The 20,481-nt window shown below is 40.5% G+C and overlaps 1 protein-coding gene across 4 annotated transcripts; it reads right to left on the reverse strand.

The window, feature by feature from the left end:
- Positions 1-1,370: 1,370 nt before the first annotated feature.
- On the reverse strand, positions 1,371-20,226 carry kiaa0513 (KIAA0513 ortholog). 4 transcript variants are annotated; one of them, XM_017691046.2, is made up of 13 exons: positions 20,080-20,226; positions 13,094-13,602; positions 11,741-11,840; positions 11,408-11,481; positions 10,675-10,745; positions 9,972-10,176; positions 9,168-9,208; positions 8,678-8,756; positions 8,319-8,396; positions 7,191-7,217; positions 4,176-4,256; positions 3,357-3,451; positions 3,114-3,163 (listed from the first exon to the last, which is right to left on the reverse strand). In XM_017691046.2, exons 2-13 carry the CDS (start codon positions 13,471-13,473, stop codon positions 3,114-3,116), a joined length of 1,281 nt encoding a protein of 426 aa, XP_017546535.2. In that variant the 5' UTR covers positions 13,474-13,602; positions 20,080-20,226. The 4 variants fall into 4 exon arrangements, with proteins under 4 accessions (XP_037395821.1, XP_037395822.1, XP_017546535.2 ...); XM_017691054.2 differs by lacking the exon at positions 20,080-20,226 and adding an exon at positions 19,667-19,806; XM_037539924.1 differs by lacking the exon at positions 20,080-20,226 and having other exon boundaries at positions 1,371-3,163; positions 13,094-13,473.
- Between the last annotated feature and the right edge of the window lie 255 nt (positions 20,227-20,481).

A 20,481-nucleotide genomic window follows, 5' to 3' on the forward strand; every position in this document is an offset into this window, starting at 1 on the left:
AACGCTCCCACATTGAGCTGCCTCGGCCTGGTCATACTCAGGGACACATGAAAACACAAATGCACATGCTGAGACAGACAGCATCATCCCGTGTTTACACATGACTAAGAAAATACTGATAAATGAACTTCTGCTGAAAGACCATGGATTTCACTACGGAAAAAAATATTCAGATTTAAAAAAAATGTACTGGATTTTTAAACTGGAGTGATTTTAGGCAGGATGGAGATTTTGGGGGGCTTCTGGGCCTTCACAGCAGGCCTGAAGTATGTATACAAGTTCACGTAAATTTATTATAATCAACATGCTAAGATAACACATCCTCTTCAGGGAAAGGACTAAAATCTAGCATTTGTTGTTTATAGTGCAAACTATCAATTTAATTCCTGAGTTTAACATACTGGAAAATAAAATAGATGTAAACCATGTCATGACTTCAGCACAGGCTACATTATTTATTTTTTTGTTCAGATGTTTTTCTAATATGTTAATCAAACAAACAGTAAATGTGCATTAAAATGTGCAGACATTACACCCATAATATAACCAGGAGTGAACAAATTTTGGTATAAGACCTATTTAAAGTCTGCAGGTTTTCTAATACTCCCCTAAAACTACTTATTTCATCAAGTTTTGTTTGGAAACAAAAGCGTAAAATGGTTGAACCCTGCATTATCCCACCTTTTTCCTCATGGGTATCTAGGTAGACACAACCAAGCAAGTTCTCCAATTGGTTAGGACTTCTGGAGCAGAACTGAAGGCCTAACAACTACACCCTACACTATACCAATAAGAGTCCTTGGGCAAGACTCCTAACACCACCTTGGCCTACCTGTGTAAAATGATCAAATTGGACAAGAGCGTCAGCCAAATGCCATAAATGTAAATGTAAAAACTAACACAAGTAGGAACTGACTATGGAAACAACCAATATTGTGGTTTTTATAATTTTGGGTGACACTATTTTTATTAGAAAGAAATGGCACTCTAGGCCTTTTGGAAGTTCTAGACATGTCACTCGACTGAATGAGAGCAGCAGTCTAACCAGTGGTTTTCAGAAATGGAAAACATTGAGAGTTCTGCGCTAGTGCTCTTTACTGAAGAAGCCAGCGAAAAGGGTAAAATAAGGCAAGAATGGTAAAATATATGTGAAAATGTCTGTTATAAGCTTCAAATAAATGGTGGAACATCTTTTACAACCTTTAAGTGTCCAAACGACCAAAAAATGGTTACGTGAATTAGCTTAGCATTAGAGCTTATAAAAAATGACTAGAAACCCACAAGATGCCAGCAGAAATTAGCATTACTGCAGAGATGTTTTTCCACTGTTTTGACATTTATGATCTGAACTGAAAGTCCAGCACTAATAATTATGGTTCACCACAGATTTTAGGTATCTTTTATTACAAAAACAATATACACATAATGGGATTGGGTAACATGTTCTAAGTGGTACATCCCAGTAGGGAATCAGAGGGCACTTTGGGGGAATGTAACTCAGACACTACATCCAACTGATTCACATTTAAATACACTACATTAAAAATGACTTCATGATTTGCAAAGCACATATTTTACCAGTAAAATGGATGCAGCGCATCCTTATGACCATGCACACCATGTGACATCACAAACACTGTATAAATGAACAGTTAACAATCCCATAATCCCTTTGAACCAACTCATGTTGCACAACAGCATCAAATGCCTTACAGTAGTGATATAAACTCTGTATTTACAAACAGAATATATTAACTTTGCCCTGTCCTCACGTGAGGAGACTTCAATAATTCCATAAATCTTCCAGAATATCCCACTTGGTGGTCAACAATCTCCTCCATGGCTCAGCTGTCTAAGTGGAGTAGCATGATTGCCCTCTGTTGGCTCGAAATGTAACTACACTACACTTTGCAATGTTCTTCTATTCACCATGCTAACAGGACACCATTTACATACATGCATGCTGAAGACCAGACAACACCACAGCGTAACACGAAAAACAGCTGTTGTAGAAGGTCATGCTGATCGTACATTACGATAGCCTGCCCTGACCTAATCTAGCACAAATGAACGATAATCACAATATGTAAACACCGCAAACACAAACAGCTGGAGTGCACATACAGCATACAGAGAAATGCAGTTCTAACTACACCACTGCTTGTCTCTGAAATCCTAAACAGCCATACAGTAAATGGGAGGATATCACGTGGACGTGAAGGCTTACATCTTCAACACTACACGAGGAAAGGGGGGGGAATCATCAAAGGCACTTTGAACAGACTTGGGTTACAACGTTCTCCTTGGAGGCTCGCACACCACATGTAGGAGACATGTATAACACTAAAATATTAATACTGTTTCGTACTTGAAGGATATAGGGTCACATTTCATAAAGTGACAGACTATGATGAGCTTAGAAACGCTTAAAAGGACTCGACAGTCTGTCACAATACAGCAGAATTCTTTATGCTGTGGCAACATCAAGAAAGCTACTCAGGAAAAATTGAAAAGACTAAAAGACCGAAAAGAATTTTACATTTCAGCTCTGTCGAAATGTGCATGCAACAAATCAGCGGAATGGGGGAAAAAAGGAGAAATCAGCTAAGCTGCGTTCATCTGACAAGACGAACGTCATAGGTGAGATGGGGTTTGTGGTTTTTTTCAGCTTCGTTTCACTTATGTAAAGGACACTTTCTGCATATTATCTGAACTGTGATATGTAAGTTTTTGGGTATAGTATATACTGTACATTTATTGCGTTTAAAAGAAACATCAACAATACGGCTGTTTCATCAGATATTGATATATATTCTGACTTATATAATCGCTGTGACACTGCACCAGAGTAGGCACATGTTGATCTATCCTGCGCATCACTGGAATAAAACGACACAGTGGAACGTTTCTGCCGTTATAGGTTCTTTATCAACCATAGCTGTTGAACTGTTTTCTGTGTTGTAGGTTTCTGGATGAAAATACAGTAGGTTTGCAGCAGAACTCTATACGATATCATATGGAGCTCGCAGCTGAAGCCGAACAGTATTGTGTATTATGGAGCTGACGAGGGAGGCTGGACTGAATGTGGAACAGGTGCGCTCTGTAGCTGCTGCTCACTCCACAGCCATCTGCTCAATATGGTCACTCAGCAACTTGTATTGCTCTAAAAAAGAGAAAGGGGTAAGAGAACAAACACCACTTTAAACAGCATTTTTGCTGTAAATACATCTATCATATCACATCTATTATATCATTATATAATCATGGACAATTTTGAACTATTCACACTCATAAGGGAACCTCATGCGCCTTCTTTTTAAAGACTTGTTGGGGAACAAAACAGGATGTGATTGTACCTTCATTCAAATTTCCAATAACTGCTTGCTTCTTCAGGAAGTCATTGCAGAGTTTCTTACTCAAGCCAAACGCCAGCATATTATGGGTGAAGGTCCTACGAAAACAAACACCAGCAACATCATCATCGCAATCCTGACATAAAGTCCCTATTCACACCTGGCCTTAACACATGTTTTGGGTGATATGATTAAAAGAGGACAGGTGTGCATGTGGTCCAAATGTGGTCTCCAATTGTGATCCAATCACTCAAACCCCGTTTGGAGGTGATCTTGGATGCACGTGACCACAACATTTATCAAGTGAACGCTAAAGTGTCCGGATGTGTCCCCAGCAACAGTGAAGGAATGCCTTATCATCAGCTGCATCATAAAAGCACAGATGAAAGAAAATGCATAACTTTCTTTCTCTCCTCTCCAGTTTGTTTACATGTTGCGTTAGCAACCCATTTATATATCTGTAACAGCTTGTCTGTTTAAATGAACCTTAACTCGCGGGATAGTATGCAATGAGAGACTGGCATGGTTAGTCTACAGCAGAACCCTTTTTGGTGCTATATAAAACTCTTTTCTAAAAGTTTCTCTATAGAACCACAGGCAACACATTCTCCATGAATGAGAGAATCATTTCACGATGCAAAGAACCATTTAAGCATGCGTCTTTAACAGAGGGCCTGACTTTGAGAGGGAACACAGAGATATCCTTAAAACAATTTACAACAATACGTTTGTGAGGCAAAACAAAAATTCCAATTGAAACATATGTATTATTAACTTTGACCTCTGTCAACAACATGCAGCCACTACAATGATGTCACTCACCCCAGCTGTCCAAAGGTGATGTTTTCATCAATCCGAGAGCTGTCATCTTTCTCTTCCTGGGTCATGTGACACCACTTTTCCCTGAAACGGTTGACGACAGAGGTCAAAGCTCAAGGTTGGAGGTCAGGTCATTCTCAGTTTCACTGATTTTATGGGTTCAAACAAAGTGGGAGACTAACAAAGCTCAGGGACCACTCCAAGAGCTTTTTCTTTATCTTAAACATCATTTACTAGGAAGTAAAGAGCAGGATGGTAAAACAAACAAAATAATGCACAACGGGCAGCCTTGCCAAAGTACAGACAAAGACATGCTAATGTAGCATGACATTAGCACTCATGCATACACACAATTCAGCATAGTATGCAGAGCATCTATCAATTAAACCCATGTGGCTAGCTGTAGTCATGGTTAACAAGGAACATAATGCAAATTGTAATCAGCAAAAGAAAAATAAATGAACACCACATAGCAATGGCAGAATTCCTCCACCACATATGTTCATTACGACATGCCATATGTCCTGAAATAAAACAAGGTGCTAGATAAAGAATAACAAATGACACATTGCAATATCTTTTTTCTTTTGATGCAATAAGAAGCTATTCAATTTCACTTCAAAAAGAGTGAACAAACAGCTTTTGCTTTCTTTTTGGTGTTGATAGTCCCTTGTTTCTAATGTGTCTCCAGATCATGAAATTGTTGCTTTGTAGTGGCAGTCTCATGGAGGTTTTATGTTTGGTCTGCGACATGTAGTTCACAATCAAGTAACAGGATCCAACAGTAGAAGGGATATTCTTACAAAGAGAAAGAACACTCAGCATGCAAATGACTGGCACGGTGCATTCCAGGCATGCAATCATAAGTGAGTGCATGATCCACATAATAAAGATATAAAGTGTACAGAGATATCAGCACACTGAGAGCAGTGTGACATGACGGAGAAACCCAGACACTACTACTCAGAAACCACCTCAGGACGGAGGGAAACTACTGATGTGTTCCTTTAATACCCAACATAATTTTCCAAATGCATTTTGCTGCATTCATTGTGCAACACCATGCAAGACCAAACCAGGTGCAGTTTAAATGAGTGACTTAAAGGCCCATATAAAGGCCAATAATATTTTGACAGAAGCAGACACTAGATGTCGGTCTCAAAATATACAACTTTGCTATAGAAATTTATATCCGAATATTCCATCTAGGCCTAATAAACCAATGAACCGTCAGGGCACGGCAAACATTTATAATCGACCTAGTAGTTGTGTAGGAGCTCCGTATGGAATAAGGCTGAGACTTCTTTTGGAAGTTTAAAGGTAGAGGAAAAAGTAGTTGCCCAGTTCTGCTGTCACCACCTTATGTAAATTTACAGACACATATATTTGAGATTATGTGAAAATCACATGATGTGGACTGGACAAAGGGCAGTGTAACCTGTAAGTACACTAAAGGTTTTTGTGGGGCTGCTCTGGGTATGGTTTCCTCTGTTTTTAAAAGCTCAGCGAATTTGTTATCAGCCTCTCACGCAACTTCCTGTCAGACTCGTGCGCCGCATACAGATACAGTGCAGGATGACTATGCAGCTGTAAATGCACCCAACATTACTCTGCCGAACCGTGTAAGACCAAGCGCTGCAAAAAAAAAAATGATATCCTAGCCAGTGAAATCACCTTAAGTCTAGTTTAAATATTTAATATTGCTTATTTTGAGATAGTTGTAAGAATGTTATAAGATTATTTCACTTATTTCTAGACTTATTTACTTGCTTAAAGCAATTTTATGTAGTAAAAGTGACAGATTTAGCTTATTCCAAGAAATAACATCTGAAACCAGCAAGATACTTTGTCAAAGGAATAAGACAAAATACAAAATAAGGTCAAGTGCACAAGAGTACAAAGGTCACGTAATAAGCTAACTAATCTACTAATCCTACAACATACAACAATTTCATAATGAAGTAAGGTGTTGCACTGGCACTCCGCAAAAAATGGTATCTTTGAAAATTAGTTTTTTACGTTTTTGCCATTTAATGGCATTTAATTAAGCACACCTCCTTATTTCTACACTCGTTGTACATTTTATTATCTCTACTTACCAAACAGCTGCACTGCAGTAACAGATTGTAGTTCATCTTTTTCTCTGCATACATTTTTAGCACCCTTTCACCCGCTTCTTCAATTGTTACCCTCCCAGCGCCACCACAGAGCAGTTATTCTTTGGGTGGTGGAGTGTTTGTGCTGGTACGAGGGGATCAGACACAAAAGTGCGGTTGGAGTTTTAAATACCTCAGTGTCGCTGCTGGACTGAGAATAGACAAGAAATTAAAATTATCCAGCCAAAAGCATCCTGTGGACAGGGTCCTGTAACTGCTTAAGCACCAGAGGATTACCAACACAAACTGTGCAGCAGCAGATGAGCTATCATCTCTGATTTCACATCTACAAGGTGAGCTGACAAGGTGTGTCTAATAGAGTGGACAGTGACTAGACACAGTGTTTAAAACTCCAGCAGCACTGCTGCGTCTGATCCACTTGTACAAGCACAACAAACACTAACACGCCACCACCATGTCAGTGTTACTGCAGTGCTGAGAATGTGGCTCAATGAAGTGGCTGGTCAGTGTATTTATGCATGCATGTTCGGATGGACGGATGAATAGATATTTTTCTAAATATAACAGGATTATTTAACTTCTTTCCGGACATTTTTCCTTGTTTTAAGTGATCTGATTCGGAGAAACTCATGTTAAAGGCAGTTAATTTTGTACTTTCATGCAATAGAACAACACAATTTCTCTAGCATACTGATGACACTTAAGACTTTTTTGCCACGATATCATTTTTTTGCTGTTTAGACTTTTCTTCTGACATGGTCAAAGGACACAACACCTTTTCCCTGTCCCGATCTCTTTCTGCTGTAGCTTAATTGTGTTCTATTGCTTTCTTTTTTCAGTTATTCTCTAGCTCTTTCCTGTCTAGTGGTGTCTAGGCCAGCAGACAGAATGAACGACACACCTCTTGTCTTTCTCCTCCTCAGCCGTCCTGTGTGAGGCAGCGAGGCACAAGGAGACAAAGGGTTAGAGTGACATGCAGAGAGAGAGAGAGAGAGAGAAGGAGATAGAGGCCGATGAACAGATTGGTGCAGCAGTGTCTACCACAGGTACATAGAGCTTGGAGAGCACGGTAAATCTCATGTTTATCAATATCACATCAGGATGTTTCATTTTAAGCATCTTACAGAACACTGAAGTGTGAATATTCTCTCGCACACACACACACACACACACACACACACACACACACACACACACACACACACACACACACGCTTTCTCACCCAGGCAGTTTATCAAGTAGTTTATATGATTTGCCAAAACTTACTAAACACTTTTGACAAAGGCAGTCTCACACCCTTGCTCTTTCACACTCTTTCACAAACAGCTTTAATCACATGATCTGAAATGTATTTAGAGTCACACCCAGCTGATTTCACAATTCTCCAGTTCCAACTCTGAAGGGTCACTGAAGGTTTCAAACAACTTTCTCTAACAGACCTGAACCAGCTCATCAACTACCAAGCCCTTCACTAGCTCAATTATCAAGAAGCCCAGAGTAGTCCAGAGTCCAGATTTCAAGATCGTCAAATGTGTTTGGATTTACCTGAATCGTGAGAAGCAGCCAACCAACCAACTTCTAACACTGATGATATATATATATATATATATATATATATATATATATATATATATATATATATATATATTACATTATTTAATTCTTTAACTTATACTTAGTAGCATTTTGACTGGAATTTAAATAAATGAAGAGTAGTCTCTGACTTTTGCACAGTTGCACTTAGTAGGTTTAAAATGATTGACTAGCCACTGCACCTGCACTTTCACTCGTATAAGCACAACACTCAACACAAGGCCCCATCATGTTACTTTCACTGCTGTGCTGAAAATGTGCACCTATTGTATATGGTATGTTAGGTGTACCTCATAAAATAGAGTGTACATACAAGGTAGCTGTACCTAATAGACTAGCAACTCAGGGTATATTCCACAAATGATACTTTTTGAGTATGATACACTCAAAGAAACATGACTCAAAACACAATGTCATCTTTTTCACCACTCTTACCTTGTGGTAGGGGACCTCTTGTTCCTCTCACAGTGCACCGCATCAAAAAATGCAGCATTCCAAAACCTCAAGGTGTGCCTTTGAACACAAAAAAGCACATCATTTCCAGAGAGTCAGCAGTAATTTTTCGGTATGTGTCAGGATAATGTTCACATAACTATGATCAGAGGCTGCAATGACATTGTACTGTTTTATGCAGGGCCATAGAATATATTGTGAAATAGTTGCATTCCTCATTTAGTGCATCAAGTGCCACAAACAGGACTGCATGGCAATTCTGGAATTAGACATTCCAATTAGAAAACAGCTTTAATAAAAAAAATAAAAATAAATGTTACAATCAATAAACAACCACCCACCAAATTGGCTGCTGCTTGAGGTGCGTATACAAGTAAATCTTCTCTCCTTCTTTCTTTTCTGGTGATGCAGGTGGAGATGCTGTAGCAGACAACCATACACATTCACACACATTCTCCCACTCATGAGAAACATAGCAGTGCTGGAGAAAACATGCAGACTTGAATATAGCTCAGGGCACGCTGTGACATGCTCGCGGCATTGCTTTTGAGGAAAGCTGTGTTTACAGCCAGTGACTGCTCATTGCTTGATACATTGAGAGGCAGACTGAAGATCAATCAAGCAAGAAAGGCAGTGCTAAAGGACAGTCAGTAAACATTCAAAACACAAGCACAGCTCTGTGGATCTGGGAACCAGAAACAAGAAGCTTGCAGGTTCGAATCTCAAGCACACACACCTACATACTAAGAAATGTGAATGTAGAGGAATGCAGACTAATGGTCTTCCTCTCATTGCTGCCACTGTTACTGAAAACTTAAAAAAAAAATTTACCTGGTGTTTTTGGTTTTCCTTCTGCTGGACTCTCTGCCTCTCTGTGGGCAAAAGAAACAGACACGAAGGGTGAGTCTAAATGTGATCAGAGAAATGTACACAGTAGTCTCCTCACTCAATTGTTTAGAGACATGTTTGGTGCTCGGTTTGCTTCTCCAGTCTTACACAGAAGGTACAAAGCTAATCACCGATGCAAATTTGTTCTGACAAGCGATGGGGACAAATGTCTGGTACCTGTAGCCTACATAAAGCAATTCAAATGTAAACCTGAACAAAGTACACTTACAATGAGACGTTATATTACTATGATATCCAATAGCTTCCAATGGATAATATCTACATTAAACCATGAAGACTAAAGTATTAATAACAGGTAAAAAAAAATTATACAGAATAATTTTTTTTGCACATTGTTGTCTGTTCCTGAATTTCACGTATTAATGCACAATACATCTGCACTGCACATTTAGAAGAGTTGTTTGGATTAATACAAACGACTGGAGCTACAATGCTTATCAGGGGTGCAAACAGGGCTTTAAATTTAGGCTATTATATAATGGTGCACATCATTATTTTGAATATTTAAGTGTGACCAGTAGCTAGCTAAATAGCTAGATAGGTAAAAACATAACTGCAAAAAGTAGGATTTAGTGTCAATACGGCTTATTCGTTTGTTCAACTTTATACGAAACAGTACATTATACAGTGTCAGAAATCACATAAGTCTATTTGAGATTGCTATTTCAGAAAGGTATGGCCTTAATATATGTAGCTAAAGCCTGAGGGGAGAGCAGAGTTCCTCACTCATTCTTGCGGGTGGAGGGACCCCTCAGTTTGCTCTCTAGGCCTCCAAAGAAACTCTTCATATCGGTCTTAGCTGTTGTGTTTTTCAGCATTCTCTCAGCGATGTCCTTCTTGCCTGAGAGCCAGACCTTCCCACTGCGCAGGTACGAGTCTATACCTGCACTCGGCTTCTCCAGGAGCTCCGAGGGTGACAGCTGTAACTTCCCTGGAAGATTGGGAATTAATACATACACACACAAATAAAAACACACACGTTTGCACAAACAACTTAAATAAAGCAGAGAAGAGATGAAATAGGAGAGGAGCTTGAGCTAGACTGAAGAGCTGAAGACTTTTTTAAAAATTACCAAAATAAACCTATAGGTTTAATTAATCTGTTATATTTAGTTGAATTAAATTTTATTTGTGTCACACCATTTACAATAGACATTAATACAACTACAATGTCCAGGTTCTAGTGGGCAACAGCAGTACAGAAATACTTCTGAGTAAATAAAAATGATTTGGGAAACTCGTGCTTCTCTGCATAGCACCAGAAAGTGTAATCATGATATAAAATTTCATGCGGAAGAGAGAATAATAAGATAGGCCAATGACAAACATCAAAGGTCTGGCAGACTACATGTCTGAAGTCAAGATTAAATTAACATAACACATTTAAATTTAAAAACATTTGCATTTAGAATGATTGCCCAGGTCTTACCGATGTAGTAGTAAGTGAAGCACATGGTCATTAAGTGCTTGGCAGGGCTATAGTCATCCATCTGGTAGCATCTGTCAATCAGACAAAACAGAGGCCAGTTGGAGGTCATGACACACTCACAGTGCATATTCAGACTGTACTGGTAACACACACGCATACAAATATTGACTCTACAGGAAGTCTTCAGGAAATTAAGTTGTGGAATGATTTCCAAGAATGCTACGTGACTACTTGGGCCCATGTCCCAATGAAACACAAACAAAACCTCTGTCCACTCAGTTAGATCATCAGACTCTAAGCCAGGACAAACTGACTGAGAGGTGATGGCAATGTCATATTTCCTTCCTTAGTCTGATTCAGACTCTACAAAAATATGTGTAGTCTGAAGGCCTCATTAGAGAAGCCCGAGAAGCCTAGAGAGGCATTTATGGCTCCTGACATTTCAAAATGACATGGTTCACTTCCATTAATCATGACAGAAGCATGGGTTAATAGGAGGATGTAGGCTTGGCATTCAGGTAACGAGGGGCAGAATGCAAATGACTTGTGAAATCACATGCTCTTGCAATTTCATTTTCTCTGTAAGAATATTCACCATGACATTTGGTCAATTACAGCACAATCTCAGCAAAAATTAAAAAAAGGAAGAGAAGGTGGTGTTATTAAGTTTTTTCCAGGCAATGTTGTCAGTATTAAATTTTACTGAAATTTTGAATCTTGACTTTACACTTACTCAAAAAGGACGACCGCAAAGGACTGCACCAGCCTATAGAACGTCTGTTCGCTCACACATTTAGAGTTGCAGCGCTGTGAAAAAGCAAGATGTAACATCATCATATTAATGTATGCCATATGTCCCTGACCATATCATATATCATTCTCTTGCTCTGAGGCCAAAGAGCTGCTTTTAACAGGTGCTAATAGAGACCAATAGGGACAGTGTATTGATATTGTATACTCTGCTGGACCTAGTTTACTCGTCAAGTGCTCTGATGTACTGTGTGTATACACTGGGGATAAATGTCCAGACACTGGTTGCGGTTAAAGAGCTTTTCTCCTCTCATACCTGAACACTGACGTATTTTGCGAACCACTCCCTGCCTTTGCCATTCTCTCCGCTGCACAACTCGCCAAAGCGTGCTTTCTCCTCCTGGTCAAAGTCCTCCCTGAGATAGAAAGAGACAGAGAGAGGAATTAAGTGGGCGGTTTAGTTCACTTCAATGGCTAACCAATATAGACCACAACCCATGATTACTAGGGGTGGGCAGAGTGCCCAGTAACTGACAGAAGCAGCTACTTAAGGCTCTGCAGTTTCTGGATTATTGCTGTAATATAGATGTATTTGGAGCTGAAAAACAAAAAAGTCCTGCTTAAAACATGAACATAAGTGCTGATGCTATCCATGATACGCTCAATAACAAAATGCACCTGGATAACATTAATATACTGGCCATCTCTCACTGTTGATCACACTGATGAACATAACTATATTTTAACAAGCTCATATCCTACACTTTTCATGTATTTTATATTTTCCACTGAAGTCCAATTGTGCCAAAATAGTCATAATTCACCTTATATGACCGTTTTCCAACTTTTCTTTACCGCTTAGAATTAAGCAGGTTGCTTTTAGTACTGTGCCTTTCAGACTCATTCAAAAAGCAGCCCAGACTGCAACACTCCATTCACCATTAATGGGTGGGACTAAGCGCCTGTAAGCTTCACAAGCAGATGTGTGTAAATGTGTTTGTTTTTTGCAATTTTACTAATACATGGAATTTGAAGTGGGTTGTTTTTGTAGCTTAGTTTCCATACATAAGCTATGTGGACTGGGGATTGAACGGTACATTTTTAAACTTTAATTAAACTTTAATTTCAAGAAAGTGAGTCAAATTCACTTTTCCAGGATATGGCGCCCTTTAATACTATATATATATATATATTAGCTAAACAGGGCATGATCTCTTAGCTGGAAGCAGGTCCCCAGCATGTCAATATGTTTTTAACACAAACACACACCAACACCAGATCAGTTCGAAAATCCTTACAGTGTTAAAAGTAAAGGTTATTAAATAGTTCTTGGCTCTGTGGAACAATTGTTTTGACAACATGCAGAGGTTCTCTAACCTTGAAAAAGGTTCATCATACCCGCATGTTATAGTTGGAAAAATGATCTGTTAAGGAACCATCCATTAAGAAGCTCTTTAAGGATACAAATCTTCCACAGCACAACTCTAACAAGTGTGTAGATCAGTGGTTCCTAGTCCTGGTTCTGGATTAAACCCGCTTTCCCTGCCCTAACATACTTACTTAAACTTAAGAATTACAGGTGTGCAACTCCACCACCTGGGCTGGCAAACAGTGGCTTTGATGCATGATATATATGGCACATCTTGGCTAGGAAAGCACACTGTCTCACCTTCCATGAAACAACTTCTCTACGTAGGCTTTCATGAATTCTCGTCGTTCTGTCACATCTGGGTCCTCGGCACTGTGACTGGATGAGGAAGATGACCGGCGGGATCGCGAATGGTGGGAGGGCGAGTCTATGGCCTCATTTTCACTGTCTGCAGACTCTGTGGCATCACTGTCATCACCCTCTGCTGACTCACGTACAGCTGGTGTAGGGGCAATGGGCTCCGGGAGCTTTATACGGGCTGCATTTGCTGGCTCTGGGACAAGAGGCTCACCTGAGAAAAAGTCAGTGCCGCTGGGAGGACCAACAGCAGAGGGTGCTGTCCCTTCTGTACTGGAAGGCATATCAAAATCTATGAGGTTTTCCACTGCAGCCCCCTCCATAGTGGTGCCAGAGGGCAGTACAGTTGGGGGAAATGCAGGAATGCAGTTGGGTACACCTCAACTAATAACCCAGCAGATGCGGTCTGGGGTCTCCTCTACCACTGTGGTCTCTTCACACAGCAGCTGGACCTAAGAGAGGAAGAGGCAAACATTCGTAATGTAGCCATACAGAGGATTAATTGCAAAATAAAACAAATATTACAAAAAATAAATGAAAAAGTCTCCTGTTTTTCCATTTGTTTTCCTATTATTCCATCTTTTCTCTACAAACCTTTTGTCTGTGCTTTTGCAGGATGACTAAGACATGAGGCAATGCCGAGCATGTTTGCAGACAAAGCCTCTTAATAGGACGTCTCAGTATGAAATCTTGCAGATTTCCCAATGTCATTGCAAAAGCAATGGTTACTATGACTGTGGTACATAAGCAGACAACAGTGTTTGTTCCATTATGTTTTCCAGTCGAATTTCCAAATGCCTTTATAACTAAATACGAAAATGAATTGTAAATACAATTGTCTGTCTGGTCCTCTGGTCCTGCTTATTCTCTACAATGGCACAAGTGCTGCTGCACAGCTACAGCATGCAGTGCTCTTCTTTAAGACAGACACATTCCCATACTTAAACATATTGATAAGAGCTTATGAATAATGTGCGGACAGTTAAGTCATTCGTCCATGAAAGAATGCCATCCGTTTTCTGTATTAGCGCTGTGACTGCCAAGTTAATCTGCCACAGCATCTGTTTCAGTCTCATGCAAAGCAGATCAAACAGTAATTGTGCTCGAATAGTTCTTGGCTTCACCAAGTGTGACACTCTACACAAAAACAAAAAACAAAGGTTTTCTAACATAATCATTCCCTCAGAGTGAAGCTGTGAAAGCATATCCACACAGACTGCCTGGGATCCTGATGATGGCATTAAGACTGGTAGGATGGTTATGTAATGCAGTATTGCTGAAGCGTGACTTGGCTGATGCAGGCACTCACAGGCACAAACACACTCGTGCTTACAAAGTGACCAAGGAAAAGGTTTGAGGGCACTTGGAAAGCTATGCTATGATGTCTAATTTTTTGCATTGATTGCAGAGAGCCTCACTTTGGCCCATTTTTATTTTCCACCGTAGATGAAACTAAGGGGAATCACTACATTAAAACAAGGAATATCCCCAGTGTGGCTAAAACCAAACTAGTACAGGCTGTTACACATTCTGCTTCCCCAGCAGCCCATTATTTTGCCTTCCCCAGTAAGCAGGAGGCATGTTTCTGTTGATTCTGACACTCCTATCACACTGCAGTTGGCGTGCGAAATCACTCCTCTCGGACTCATGATGCCCACGCATGAACGCCCCTCGGAGAGAACACCTTCACTCTCTCCCCATAAACTGCAGCACTCAGCACTATGAAGTGACCTTGAATTTGAGAACAGCACTATACAAAGTAAAACATGTTGTTGTATTAAATTTTTTGTAATGATTCTGACTACTTATTAATTTTTTTAAAAATTAAATATGACTAGAGGAACTATTTATAAAGTAGTAGAATGTAGATAATGAAAACAACACATCATGACTTTTTCTTTTTCTTCTTCTTATTCTTCTTCTTATTATTATTATATACCTCAAGAATTGTATTATAGCAATATAGCTACATTAAATCCATTACATCCACAATATAGCTACATTAAATATTACTGCTACTATTAAATGTCATCATAATAAATTCGGCTCTTGGTGGTACAAAAAACTACACATTGAATGCAATAACTGATTTTGATAAATGATGAATTGATAATAATTGATGTATGTTGTGATGCATGATTCTGAAAGTGCCTATTCAATGTACTTACCCCCATTATTACTAATGATCATGGGTTACAAATCTTCTATTATTTCCTCTTCGGCTACATTTTTTCAGGTAACTCATCTCGCAGTTTTCAAGATATTGACACCATTTTAACACCAGAATATTCAATCTGATTAGGGATGGTGTGCCACAAACATTTGCTTGAACATACAGTTTTTGTACAATGATAGTTAAACGATGATGTCCCCCATAGGACCCAGCACCCACCCCATTATATCACGACAGCCTATTAGATATTAGATTATCTTAGATTCAACTTTTTTGAATAACTTCAACTTTACCATCTAGCAACATTCTAGCAACTACCTGGAAAACTCTTAGATTCAACTTTTTTGAATAACTTCAACTTTACCATCTAGCAACATTCTAGCAACTACCTGGAAAACCACAGCAAACACTTAGCAACACCCTAGCAACCACCTAGGATACCATAGCAACCGGTGAGCACCACCTAACATACCATAGTAACAAATTTGGCAATATCTGAGCAACCATCTGGAGAACCATAACAACAACCTAGCAACCACTTAGAAACACTGTAGCAACCACCATGGAATAACATGTACAATAGTTTGGTACACATGAACAACCATCTGGGAACTGCTTAAGACGCCAAATCATGAGTATTTTCTCCAGGACAATTATTATTATGCAATTACTATTATTATTCATATAAACCTCTGAGCTCATAACAGTTTGATTATTTTTGTACAATTCAGAATTATTTTTAAAAAATGTAACTGCAAAATGTAATGGGAGGCACTGATGCATTTCTACTCCTTTAATATTATTATTATTACTGCTGTTATTCAGAGGCTGAGTTATTCTGCTTCCCTGAACTGGAAAACAGCCCCCCTGTACCCCCCTATTCTCCACCATCCTCCCTCTCTCCCTGTCCATCAAAAACGCCCCCCTGTGCTGGTGCTCTGGCACTGGTGCTGTCAGCCCCCGTGATGAGAGGCTACAGAGCAGGAGTGACTGCGTGTGCCTGATCTGTGTGTCTTAGGCAAGAGAGATCAAAGCAGGGAGGTAGATGGAGAGTAAAGCAGCGTGGAGAGAAAAAAGAGAATAAATGGGTGCAGAGAGAATGAGAGGGACATAATGGCCCTGGGGCGAAGGCAGGGGGTGGGAGGGGTTGAGGGTCGGGTAAATTGGTCTGTGTCTTTCCAACGAACAAGGCTGGGGTGGTCAAAAGGGGATAAAATAAGCGATGCATTCAAACGTGCTTCAGACATACTGCTTAGAGCCCCACCATACTTACTGCAGGGGATTCATACAATGATTTTAAATTCATTTCACTGCTAGGAATAATATATAATTACCATAAAGACAAAGATGGTGCAACCGATGCTGAAGCCTATAAAAGAAGAGGTAGATTATATTTAACCACAGAGAAAAGCCTACAGGAACTGACAGCAGGTGTGAGACTTCTCATGGTTTTGAACGACGACAGAGAATGTGCTTATGCTGTGAAAAAAATGTCCAAGTAGAGGTTTATCTGAGTGTGATACATGTGCACCGTTATGCAACATGTTCTTTCATTCTCCCTGAGGAAATATAACCCATCTCCCGTCATCAGAGTGTCAGAGGATTGAGACATTTCAGAAAATCTTTTAACTCTGCATGTTGCACAGATCACATCCTGCTATGCAGCGTAGCCTATATAAACTATAACGAGGTGCACAACTGCCTAAATTGTTCCACAGTGTCATTACTCTTGTGCTCAGAGATGTGAGAATGCTTTCCTTTCTGTGAACACAGTGCTTTGCATCACTGTCTTGCAACTGAATAGGCTGAGGAAACAGATCTGCTGCTTTCTCACATCTCCAGCCTCTGGAGTCTGAAGCATTCTGCCAAGGCTGAGGGAGCTGCTGTCCAGCCAGCATTCCAGTTCTATCTGTCCCCCTGATTCCTCACACATTCCAAATCAGGCTTGAGATAGCATTCTTATACAGGATGGGCCAAGACCAACCCTAACAGAGGCCTCCTGTTGCCAGTATCAAGTGAGCCATTAGAAGTGGACTTCAGTTGCTATTCATGTTGATTTTAAGTAATCTCCTGTTCTAGAGTTTCATCAGCAAACTTAACATGAATGTTTTCATTTCATCAAAAAGAACATATTTTAACTAGTAAAATGACACGTTCTCACACACACACACACACACACACACACACACACACACACACACACACACACACACACACACACACACACACACACACAAAATCGTATGCAATAATTTGAACACTTCCAGTTAAAAATGAATAAATCATCTACATGGAAAAACAAATATGGCATTATCTTGCAAACTGTAGTGCACAATGTCTAAAAACATTCACATAAAATTGAAAATATAAATTATTGTCTAGGGCATTGTGTCCATTTAGTTTAGACTTAGGCTTAAGTTGGGTCTGGGAAAGTGGTCCTTAATGTTAAATGACCATCGTCTTTACATTTCAGGCCAAGACTAAGATTAATCCAGCCCTGAAAAACTGACCTTCAATGTCCTCTAGATCTGAAGATTGAAGGTGCAGTCACTTTAAATTATAGGTCCATATTTTAGAACACGGGCGTTAAGCTCAGGTCTTGGAGGGCCAAATCAACAGAGCTTCAGGATAAGCCTGATCACTCCTGCAGCTGGGCACATCGGCTAGGACCAGAGAACACGATTTAAGATAAATTAAGAAAAAAATTCAAACCGTTCAAACTATTCAAGTGTTTGTTTTTTTTTGGCCAGAAATTAAACTTTTTAGAAGGTCATTAATGGGTTGATTAGAAGAATATAATTCGAAAACCCACAGGTTTGTTTCTGTTTTCTTGGCACACTCCAGCCATTTCATGGATTTGTTCCAGTTCTATCACTTGATTCAATGTAATGAAAAACTGCTTAAACAGATCAGGCACTGGATGGTAACGGTAAACGCTGGGCTTCCTCGAGGAGAGCTTTGGAAATGGTTAAGCTTATACTCACAAATCTAAAATCTGAATGCATGAATTTTTTTTATTTATACTAATGTCACAGCCTTTGTAGAAATAAAGGCTTACTGCCCAAATAAATGCCTTCACTTGTCTTAGATACTTAACACTTTTGTACAGCCCTTTATTCTCTTCAGCATGTCTGAGTTAGTCTAGGGCTAGGCCCATAGAACAATGCACCCAACTATGCCCTACCCTGACACTGAAGCCATTTAAATAAAGGCCCACAGTGCAAAAAAGAAAGGCATTTAAAAGATTAAACAATATTACCACAGTCGGTCTACACCTACACATCTGCTCAGGTGTTACAGCAACAAGGCAACACTAGCAGTACGTATGCAATCGGTTTCAGAACTTTCAAATGTCTGCAGGTACAAAGGCCCTTGTGTACCAGGCAACTGTGAATAAGACTGCTGATCTAGGATCACGCTCTGACATTTTCATGCATAAAATTCCAGGATTATGACATGAAGGAGGTGAATATGACAGTACACGTAGGCCTTGTCAGAAAACAGCCCTCCCTCTCCATCCACAATTCCTGCACTGATGTTACAAACAGCTCTGCTTTCTTATCAAGATCTACCTGACGGCAGCAGCAATGACATTCGCATGTAATCCACAAGACAAGGTATTTATATAAGGTATGGAGACTGAACGTATTCCAAATCTAAATGTGTGTAAAACTGGAGATTTGCCAAATGACAGCTTACACGCACAACGGTAACAAAATTGTGATCGCTGAGATCTGGGCCTGAAGCATCTCAGGATTGTAGGAGTGCTGATCATGATCTGTTCTTGTCAGTGAGGTCACTGAGAACAAAGGAGGGATCTGATCCTGGATCAGCACCCAGCTTTACAAGTTCAGATGCAATGTTTGACCAGCAACAACAAGCAGAGTATTTGGACATGTGCCACACCATTTCCCTTTCGACCTCAGAGCTCAAATGCGAAAGCAAATGAAGAACTGTGGCCACGAAGGAAGCATGCAGAGAGGAAAAGCTATATATATATATATAACAGCCCAGAAGCAGCTTCACCAAAGTCAGCGTTCACGACCGAGCCTGGGGACAACGAGCTTTTGTTGTTTGTGACTGTGTTTTTTACTGACCTCAGCACCTGCCTGCGCTGGACTACTTTCTCCTCAGGAATGACTGAACAACTCAAGCACCCTCCTCACACATGCAGCAGCAACTCGTTTCTCTCAACAGCTGACGGGTTGAAAGATGAATTGGTCGAGCAACAGCCACGCTCAGACGTCTTATGTAATCACGTCCATGCATGCAGCCGCAATTTGGGCTGTCTTAAAACTCTTTTTGTGTTTTTAAAACCTCTGAAAAACTGAAAACAAACAAACCTTGAGCTGCTGGGTTTCATTTAGCCTGGCTCTTCAGCGAGCTGGCTAAAATGAAAGCTCTCCCTCCCACTTCACAGTGTAAACAACACACGCTGCGCAGTCAGGCATCTGAGAGCTGACTGGCTGGACAGACCAGCTGAAGCTGCGTTACGGATACCACGGGCATAATGAATGAAAGAAGAGTGACCGTGTACGACGAGACTGCAGTGTGCCAGGTGATAAATGACCCTGGGTGACGTGCTGACCGCACCGAAAGGCACCAACACGACAGGAGACTGGCGCTGAACCGGGAAGCATGTGCTGTTAACGCATCTGCTCGCGCGCCACAGAGATTCATTCAGAAACCGCAGACACTATGAGCGTATCTGCGTTTGCGCGGGCGGCTCGGGAGGGTTTTATTAGCTGTAACTCACCAGAGGAGGTCCCAGGCTGAACTACGCGCTCTCCGCTCTCTGCGCGCTCCCGAGTCTTACTCCTCTCGCTGCTGTCAGAGGTAACGCGCACGCGCGAGTGGACTAGGAGGGGAATCCAATGACGTCGGGGGGAAAGCACGTGACTCAAACGCGAAACTGCGCAACTCTCGGCTGGCACGACGATGGAAGGGGGAGGTGGCCTATTGATTCCCATCGTAATTCTCTCCGTCTCGTTTTTTTTTCTCTGCCTCTCTACCTCTCGACCCCCTTTCTCTTCTCTTCCTCTCCGTTTATCGTTCTTCTCGGCGCATCTCTCCAGCCTCTCATCTCTTTAGCGTTCTCCCGTTTAACTCTCTGTCTTCTGCATATCTTTATCTTGCTCCCTCTCTCTCTCCATGTCCC

Source organism: Pygocentrus nattereri, chromosome 7 (assembly GCF_015220715.1).
Source record: "Pygocentrus nattereri isolate fPygNat1 chromosome 7, fPygNat1.pri, whole genome shotgun sequence".
NCBI lineage: Eukaryota > Metazoa > Chordata > Actinopteri > Characiformes > Serrasalmidae > Pygocentrus > Pygocentrus nattereri.

Bases quoted from the DNA above. Each gene is read 5' to 3' on its own strand.
- kiaa0513 (XM_037539924.1), bottom strand. From the start codon at position 13,473: ATGGAGGGGGCTGCAGTGGAAAACCTCATAGATTTTGATATGCCTTCC. The intron at 9,209-9,971 runs GTGAGGAACTCT...TTTTGCCCACAG, and splicing joins CCCTCCACCCGCAAGAATGA to AGAGGCAGAGAGTCCAGCAG. The intron at 8,757-9,167 runs GTAAATTTTTTT...TGTCTGCTACAG, and splicing joins AGGAAAACCAAAAACACCAG to CATCTCCACCTGCATCACCA.